Source organism: Pelophylax lessonae (assembly GCF_965119305.1).
Source record: "Pelophylax lessonae genome assembly, chromosome: 4".
Taxonomy (NCBI): domain Eukaryota; kingdom Metazoa; phylum Chordata; class Amphibia; order Anura; family Ranidae; genus Pelophylax; species Pelophylax lessonae.
The window spans coordinates 378,141,613-378,152,198 of NC_138771.1; the positions used below are offsets into that span (position 1 = coordinate 378,141,613).

General features: G+C 33.5%; 1 protein-coding gene across 1 annotated transcript; it reads right to left on the minus strand.

The window, feature by feature from the left end:
* Nucleotides 1-2,941: 2,941 nt before the first annotated feature.
* Nucleotides 2,942-10,008, minus strand: TLX3 (T cell leukemia homeobox 3). The gene is made up of 3 exons (XM_082256858.1): nt 9,479-10,008; nt 6,523-6,766; nt 2,942-3,461 (listed from the first exon to the last, which is right to left on the minus strand). The coding sequence occupies exons 1-3, from the start codon at nt 9,885-9,887 to the stop codon at nt 3,251-3,253; spliced, it is 864 nt and encodes a 287-aa protein (XP_082112984.1). The 5' UTR covers nt 9,888-10,008; the 3' UTR covers nt 2,942-3,250.
* Between the last annotated feature and the right edge of the window lie 578 nt (nt 10,009-10,586).

A 10,586-nucleotide genomic window follows, 5' to 3' on the forward strand; every position in this document is an offset into this window, starting at 1 on the left:
CCTCAGACGCAGATTTTTGACTTTATGTTACAGACCTGAACGCAGTGCATATTTTCCCAAAACAATGCAGCTGCATCCATATCTTTAAATAAAAAATTATTGTAAATGTATTTTTATTTTCACAGACATGTGAATGATGAACCTGCAGACATGGGCATGCACATATATCATTTAAAAAAAAAAAAAGGAACAGGACAATGTTTACGCATTACAAAATTGATATATATATATACTGATCATTACGCAAGAACTTCAATGATCAGTCATTTTTTTAGGGCTGTGTTACAGTCTTGTGAATGAAGCTTTAAAGTGAACAGGGATTTGCTTTTTAAGGCGAGTGAATGTATTATGGTGTCCATTTATGAAACTGTGAATTTTTTTTCACCGTTTACTTCTCAGCAGTTCTCCGGGGAAAATTATCACCTCTGGCACCCTTTTTATGAAGCGGTGAACTTCAGTTCTCACAGGGTGATCAGAGGAGAAGTTTTTCCTCTGAGAATGGCCGAGATCTGTGAACAAGTGAATGGGCCGCCCGTAATCTTGTGAGACAAAGCGAGATTACAGTACGAGAAACCGTTTAAAAAGCAGTGATAGATTATCACTGCTGAGTACATGTGCGTTCGACCCCCACTAATGTTAATAAAATAATTAGTCCCCCTACATAAATTTACATTTATACTGCATACACACACACATACATTTTATATACATATATATATATACACACATGAAATATATATATACATGTATGTGCATATATATATATATATATACATAAATATGGCACAGGGACATGATTACTGTGTTGGGAGGTCTGAACCAGGAAGAAGGAAGTCGATAAACTTCCTTTTTCCTCCTCAGTTCTCCCCCGATTCTGTCTTCTCTCCTTGATTAACCACCTCCAGGCTGGTGAATCTGGGAGTGTGAATTCTGACCCAGATCACCAGTGAAGTGCGGAGATCGCAGCTTCATAACCTGGCCATTTCTGTGTCTGTCAATGACAGATTCTCCATGTGTAGAGATGATCAGCGGAAAACATGTTCTCCCCCAATCATCTCTGTTTCAGAAACCAATAAAGATCGGAAATGAGCTGTGATCAGCAGGATCACTGCTCATCTCAGTTTCATAAAAGGACACCTCAGTGAAGATTGCCAACCCTTTTAGGCCTCATTCACATGACCGTAAGCAAATGCATAAACATGTGTTTTTAATTACGTATCTGAGGCAGCTGCATTGTTTTCAATGGACCCATTCACACAGGTGAGTAAACATGCCCTGCATTCAGATCCATAACACAGAATCCAAAAAATCTGCATCTGAGAACATACACTTTACATGCTTACATGTGTAAACACATGTATTTGTGTTTGTAAGAGTGTAAATTAAGTAAAAAAAATAAATAAATAAATAAAAATAAAGTATAAAAACAAATGTTGTATGCATACGCGTCTTTGCGCGTTTAAACCCATAGACCTTAAATTGTAAGCTCCATGAGGGCAGGGACTGTGACTGTACAATATAGATCTAAAGTGCTGGGTAAATTGACAGCGCTATAGAAGCACTTGCAATAAATAAATAAAATAAATAGATCTATACGCAAGTATTTTTACTGACCATTATGTGGGACCTTTTCTCATAGAAAACACATGTGTAATAACATCGGTAACATTTCTATGGCCGTGTGAATGAAGCCTTAGTAAATCAGCCACATGTATAAGCAGGTAAACATGGTACTGTTGGTTTGTTTTTTTGACAATTGTATTATTTTTAAGTAAAATAGCTTAAAGTGTATTGTATTAAATGTATGTATCTTTCAGGTGAAGAAATGATGGTTTCTGAAAGCCATTTGGGTTTTGTGAAATATATATATATATATATATATATATATATATATATATATATATATATATATATAGTGTGTGTCTGTGTGTATAAAAATATACAGTATGCGTGTATTTATATATATATATATATATATATATATATATATATTGTGTGTGTGCGTGTATATATATATATACGCATACTGTAATTTTTATATATATATATATGTATATATATATATATATATATAGTGTGTGTCTGTGTGTATAAAAATATACAGTATGTGTGTATTTATATATATATATATATATATATATATTGTGTGTGTGCGTGTATATATATATATATATATATATATTATATTATATATACTTATATATATAATACACACACACACTATATATATATATATATATATATATATATATATATATATATATATATATATATATATATATATATATATATAGTGTGTGTGTATATTATATATATATAAGTATATTATATATATATATATATATACTTATATATATAATACACACACACTATATATATATATATATATATATATATATATATATATATATATATATTGTGTGTGTATATTATATATATAAGTATATAATATATATATATATATATATATATATATATAAATACACACATACTGTATATTTTTATACACACAGACACACACTATATATATATATATATATAAAAATTACAGTATGTGTATATATATATATATATATATATATATATATATATATATATACACACACACACATATATATATATAATACACTCACACACTATATATATATATATACATATATATATATACTGTATATATTATACAGTATATATTTAGATATGTATATATACACACACCTACTATATATATATAATATACACACACTATATATATATATATATATATATATATATATATATATACATATATACACACTATATACATATATATATATATATATATATATATATATATATATATATATATATATATATATATATATATATATATATAATATACACACAAAATATATATATTTTTTTTTTTTTTTTTTTTAACGCACACACCAGTTTATGCTGTGTTTGTGAATGTTTCTGCAAATAGAAATATATTTAAGTCGGCATAATAAAAATCAAATGATATAGACAGTTGAAATGGAAATAAAGTATAAGCGATCCCTATGTTGGCCATCCAGAAGACTGTCCTGGTCCTGTGCTGCCTTCCATTGGCAGTCCTCCCAGCACTGGTAGCAGGCTCCAGCCTTGCCAAGCGGTCAGCCCAATCCCTGCCCGGACCGAGGCCAGTGCAGACCCTTCAATCCGTCGGAGACACGTTATTATGTAACAATCTAGTTTATCATAAACGTTTGTAATGAACGTTTTTTCCCCCCATTCACACTAGGGAGGTGACAGGAGGAATCTTACTGGCCTCTTCCTCCCAGGGCTGCAGATTCTGAAGTGCAAATAAAGAAGAGTTGTGCAAACACAGCGGGTCCGGCTGGATGGAGTCGCTGAGCGATTTCTGGAACGCATCGTGCTGCAGCTGCAGCATCAGTCTGTTCGCCTGTTGTCTCTCCGCTTCCCTCTCCTCGGCTGTCTGTCTCCTGCAAGGAAACAAATTCAATTTCACATCAACAAGAAGAAGAAAAAACAGGACGGCATTGGCAAGCCAAACGTCCTCTGGAATTGATCACAGGAATATTTCCAAATAGGCGTCTTCATCATCAGCACCATCAGAATTGAAAGCTCTGTCTTTGATGGTTTAGATGAGATTTGGAAATAAATGGAGCTCCTGTGTATGGTGAGTGATCAGTGATCGCCAGCACCGACAATAATAGCACTACCTACATCCATCCTGATTACACCCCGATCTGTTCAGAATAATGAAAGGATTCCTTCCTGTCTGCGCATTATTACATTGAAAAAACACACAAGCCCCACTAGTTCAGTAGAAAATAAAAAAGAGAGAAAAAAAAAAAAGAATGCATACATAGAAAGCATACCCATATCGCTTATATTTCCCGGTAATCCTAAAAAACATTCCTATTCTGCTGTACGGTCCAATAAAGTCATGCTGCAATTTTTCCCCGAAACAAAGGTTATAATACTATCAGCCTAATTCTAGCAAATAACACACATAGATGTGTAAAGACATAAATATTTAAAAACATCCAAGAAAAATATTTATAAAATATAAATAAAACATTTTAGAATGCAAAATTGTTCATAGTCAATTTTATAAAAGGAATATTTGATCGAAAACGGATTAATAATGGACAAAGGAGCATCCAACCGGTATAGACTTCCCAATACCAAAACTTCTGATATACAAATGTGACATTAGTACCATAAACATCAAATACCCATCACAAACACACAAACACGAAAAATAATACATGATGACTGGATCTGAGTTCTGCTCTGTAAATCGATGAAGAATCGATTCACCGAACTTTACATCAAAGATAAGCAGCTTTATTTTTATCCAAGTCACTGTAATTTTTCAAATCTCATTGGATTTAGGTAAAAAAAAAAAAAAAGGGCACGGGTATGAAAATGCGGAACCTTATCATGATGTGTTGGCTTTTTGAATTTAGCAAGTTTTTTTTTTTTTTTAAATCCTTTCAATAAATAATAATAATAATAATAATAATATTAGTACTGCTATTGTTTGTTGACTGAAATTTTTAATAATAATATTAACAACATAACAACAGCAGCTGCAACAATAAACAATTATTAATAAAGCACATAATAATACAAACACTAATAATACTAATACAAATTATTATTATTATTATTATTATTATTATTATTATTATTATTATATTATTATTATTATCATTATTATTATTATTATTATTATTATTATCCCACTATCATAATAATCTACACTGAGTGGAAAATCGAGCTGCCTATCAGCGCAAAGTTAGACCATTGTGCAGATAAATGAAGTCAGACTTAATAAATGAACCCAGGCAATTTGGAGCATGATGACTCCTTTCACTTTTCGGAACCAACATGAAGCTTGTTGAAGGTGTGTTAAAGCACAAACAGTTTCTAATAAATTCCGATGAAATATCATTTTTTTTATTGCACGCTTAAATGAAATAGAGGTTCTAGTGAACATTTCAGAGAAACCGTTCAGCAAGCTTATAGCAGAATGGCAGTGCTGTAGAAGCAATAGAGACCACCCTGTTATAGATTTAGGTGCCAAGGATTCATTCACTGGGCATGCCATATAAAACTCAGGAGGCCATCAATTGTAACAGTTTATTACTTTGTAATAATTCTTGGGGGCTCGGATTGTGTTCTCCACTACCTGGAGTGCATTTGGAAAAACAATTCCATACATGATATGCATTTGGAAAAAGGCCCCCCTAAAGATCCCATGTGCTAGCAGGGAAGAAATGTCTAAACTACCCCAATAGAAGGCAATATTTTACAGAAAGTGTGATATTTGGAAAAGACTTCCAGCAGAGGTAAAAACATGCTGGGGACAAACATATACTCAGGCAAAAATGGAAAAAAAAAAAAACCATGGAGCAGACTGGATGAAAACCCTTTTTGTTTTCTGCTGTCACTTTTTTATGTGTCTATGCTATATGCATATAAAAATGTTCTCTCCAATTATCAGACAGTCATGTGATGATGACACTGTTTTTATGTAAATCATTTTGAGGAAAGTTTCTTAGTTTATTCAAACTTCAGGTAGATTATTCTTTCAAAATTGTGAAAATACATATAAATATACAGTGCAATGACCAGTCAGTACAATATTGTATTTTATATCATTTATTTTGTTACATTGCATTTTGTTGCCTCTTGGTATATGTTTCTTAATCAAAGCTTTTTTTTTCCAGGTAAAACATAGCAGAAATCATTGTGAAAATTAGATAAATAAAACACTAATGCTGGCCATACATACTTCCATGTTTAGTGCGATTTTATCCAACTAATCGAATCAGAAACCGAATGGCATAGCCATACCTTCCCTTTCCATCGATTTAGACTCAGTTTAGTTGGGATTTGATGAAATCGACTCGATCGGCCATGGCAGAAAATGATTCATCCTTATGCATCAACTAGATCCTCTGAGATGATTTGGTCATTAATTTGATTGTATTTTGATCGATTGGCTTATGATGCTGCCATGGTGGAAAAAGAGCTATGATGGATAACTTACGATCATATCTTCCAACTATTGATCGAATTCCATTTCCTCATTTATGGAATATCGATCACATTTTTTGTTGACTATCCATCGATTATTGGGATTGATCAGAAAGGAAATCGATCATTTATGCAAACGTGTATGGTCACAAGGTACTTGATAGAAACTATCAATACATTTCTATTTCCTCATGTACAGAATATGGATCAATTTTGTTGTCGACTACCCATCAATTATTGGGAGAGATTAATCGGAAAAGAAATCGATCATTTATGGAAGCGTGTATGGTCACAAGGTACTTGATAGACACTATTGATTGAATTCTATTTCCTCATATATGGAATATGGATCAATTTTGTTGTCGACTATCCATCGATTATTGGGAGAAAAATTGAATATTTATGGAAGCGTGTATGGTCCCAAGGCACTTGATAAACACTTGGATGAAGTCTAGCTCATCAATGACCCCCCATCCACCCATGAGCACTCACCTCCATTTTGTTCTCCTGTTTTGGAACCACGTCTTGACTTGAGCATCGGTCATTTTCAGGGATTTGGCGAGGGCGGCTCTCTCTGCAGAAGCGAGGTATTTCTGGCGATGAAATCGCTTCTCCAATTCGCAGATCTGGACTCTGGAGAAAGACGTTCGCGGTTTTTTACGCTTGGGAGGCGTCCGATTCTGATAAGGGTGCCCAATCCTGCGGGTCACTGTGAATGGGGTCAGGGCTGCAGCAGCTAACATAGGGGGACACAAAGTTTAGGAGAGGGTCACTTTATTTATGTGAAGAAAGAACAGAAAAAGTCACTTATGTATTAAACATCATGGAGAGAGATGAACAATACAGACAAAACCATGGACAAGGAAAGTGAAAAAGTATTATATTACACCCCCACACCCTTTCCATTGATGCTATCACATGTCCCCTGTTTGTATTGCCTTTTCGGGCTACTTGCACTTAAGTTCATTATGGCCCGAGGTGAAAAAACACAGGCCATCTGCTTAGTACATACAATTAGTACATGCTGCACACTGAATAGAGACTTACAATGTTTCCATGTACTGTGTGTTCTAGTATTGTCTGGGGGAGTAAATATAGAATCAGCGACACAAATCATTTCACCCAATGTACAACAGGACTTTTCTCAAAATGATTCAACATTACCAAGGGAGATTCACAGAAAAAAATAATTTCTTTATATTTCTGCGTATTTTCCGAATATTAAAAGTTTAATACCTAAGTTAAATTAATCCTAGGTAGATTAAATCAGTGTGAAAGAACGATTGAACCTTTCTTAAAATAATTCAAGATTAACAAGAAGGATTCCCAGGAAAATCATATTTTTATATTTCTATGTATTTTCCAAATATTGAAGGTAAACTATATATAATATGGGTGTCAAAGAGCAGCAAAACAGATTCTTTATCATTGCAGAGGTGGAATGAAATCACATCTATCTATCTATCTATCTATCTATCTATCTATCTATCTATCTATCTATCTATCTATCTATCTATCTATCTATCTATCTATCTATATATATATTTTTTTCTAATTTCTAAAGCAGTCAATGTACTAGTTTCATGAAATCAACGCCAATGAGCAACGAAGCAACTATTATTCATTTACATGAAGGGGGGGGTCACAGTAGAATCACATCTGTGTATTTCTAGCTATTTATATATAAAGTAAGCAGAAATTACTGTGCCAACTAGTAAGGGAACAAAGAATATTTAAAATTAACTAAAAAAAATGTACTATAAGGGTATTCACAGGTAAAGCAAGGAAACAATCCAATATTTCCAAAGATTATTTAAGATTATCTAAGGTGAATCTAACATCTATCTATCTATCTATCTATCTATCTATCTATCTATCTATCTATCTATCTATCTATCTATCTATCTATCTATCTATCTATCTATCTATCTATCTATCTATCTATCTATCTATCTATCTATCTATCTATCTATCTATCTATCAATGTATTTTATTAAATTATGAGTGTGCTAATAAAGAAGGAATTTATTATTTGCAAAGATTTTTGAACTTTATTTTAAGAGTATTCACTGGAAAATCACATCTGTATCCGACTCTCTCTCTCTTTCTCTCTGTTATCACCCATTTTATCTATCATTCTACCTGTTATCAGTCTTTCTATTTATCTAATTACATCTACTGTATTGTATCCAGCTTTTAATTTATCTATCTATGAAATTGGTGTGCCAATAAGCAAGGAAACAATCCAATATTTCCAAATATTTAAGATTATCTAAGGTAAATCACACAACTAGTAAGGGAACAAAGAATATTTAAAATTAACTAAAAAAAATGTACTATGAGGGTATTCCCAGGTAAAGCAAGGAAACAATCCAATATTTCCAAAGATTATTTAAGATTATCTAAGGTGAATCTAACATCTATCTATCTATCTATCTATCTATCTATCTATCTATCTATCTATCTATCTATCTATCTATCTATCTATCTATCTATCTATCTATCTATCTATCTATCTATCTATCTATCTATCTATCTATCTATCTATCTATCTATCGATCTATCGATCTATCTCTATCTATGTTTTATTTATTTATTTTTTTAAATAAGTGTGCTAATAAGCAAGGAAACAATTTAACGTTTCTAAAGATTTTTTTTAACTTTATCTTAAAAGTATTTAGTGGAAAATCACATCTTATCTGACTCTCTCTCTCTCTCTCTCTGTTATCACCCTTTTTTATCTATCATTCTATCTGTTATCAGTCTTTTTATTTATCTAATTACATCTACTGTATTGTATCAAGATTTCTATCTATCTAACTATCTGTCTATCTATCTCTCTATGAAATTGGTGCCCCAATAAGCAAGGAAACAATCCAATATTTCCAAAGATTATTAGATGGATATAAGATGATCTAAGGTAAATCTATCTATCTTTCTATCTATCTATCTATCTATCTATCTATCTATCTATCTATCTATCTATCTATCTATCTATCTATCTATCTATCTATCTATCTATCAATGTTTTTTTTTTTTTTTTTTTTTTTAATAAGTGTGCTAATAAGCAAGGAAAAAGTTTAACATTTCTACACATCTGTATCTGACTCCCTCTCTCTCTGTTATCACCCTTTTTTTATCTATCATTCTATCTGTTAGCAGTCTTTTTATTTATCGAATTACATCTACTGTATTGTATCAATCTTGTTATCTATCTATCTAGTCTATGAAATTGGTGGGCCAATAAGCAAGGAAACAATCCAATATTTCCAAAGATTATTTAAGATTATCTAAGGTGAATCTATCTATCTATCTATCTATCTATCTATCTATCTATCTATCTATCTATCTATCTATCTATCTATCTATCTATCTATCTATCTATCTATCTATCTATCTATCGATCGATCACCAGTGAGATGAAGGAGTGAATGGACATGGTCCTTACCTGAGAATCTTTCTTTGACAAATCTTCTGCTGCTCTCCATCCAGGGGAAGTTAAGGCTGCCAAGGCCGGGCACAGCTGGCATGGTTGGGATGGCACTGGAGATGGGAGGTGGGACGGCACCAGGGATAGGTCGATGAGCTGGCACTCTGATGACTCCAGCTGGAGCCAGACTTAGGTTTACACTGTAAGATCCCGAGTCGTCAAAGGCGGCCCCGATGCCAGGGAAGGAGGCTGGCAGGGAGGAGTACGGGGCGCTGGAGCGGCTGATCGGACTGCTCAGGTAGCTGGCATTGTCGGAAGCTCGGGGGGCGACAGAGTTTTCCTGGTCCGAGTTGTTGAGGATCTGGTCAATCCCAAAGCTGATGGGTTCATGTTGGTGTTGGGTCTGTGTGTTTGTGGGCTGATCCATCCTGTGTCAATAGAAAAATTGGCTATTCCTTTACAACAATCCCCGTCCTCCTTTACACCGGCTCCATGTACGTCCTGCTGGATGGAGACTGAAACTTTGCCAAGCTTGGTCAAGCCCGATAGGCTCTGTGTCATCCTTTTGAACCAAAGCTCGACTTTCAGCGTCGAATGTATTTCCTGCTACGGGGATTGGCGGAGAGGAGCAAGCCTCTGCTCCGCGATTGGCTCCCACCTCTCATCAGCTGGCAATTCATTGAAACGGTAGCTTAGGGACTGTTCCAAGGTGACATCATTTTAACAAACGAACAATAGGTCAAATTTATTAGCTGGGATAATAGGTGCTGGAGATTGCAATAGTATGTTTAAAATACAATACCACGCCGGATCAGTTAGCGAGACCGACAAATGAGTTGGAAGCATTTATGCAAAGAGGATCCAAATGAAACGATCGTGTAGTCTGCTCTATGATCTCACCACTGACAGGGCAAAAATGCAAAGTCAGACTGGGATGACAATCATCTGGCCTCAAGTATTCCGATCCATCTATAAATCCCATTCAAATATCACAATCATATAACTCTCACAAATATTCTGATCCATAAAGTGTCATTTTCATATAAAAAAAAAAAAAAAAACATATCAAACTCATCTCAGATCAAGTATTCTAAACCATGAAATGTCATATTCATAGAAAATAATA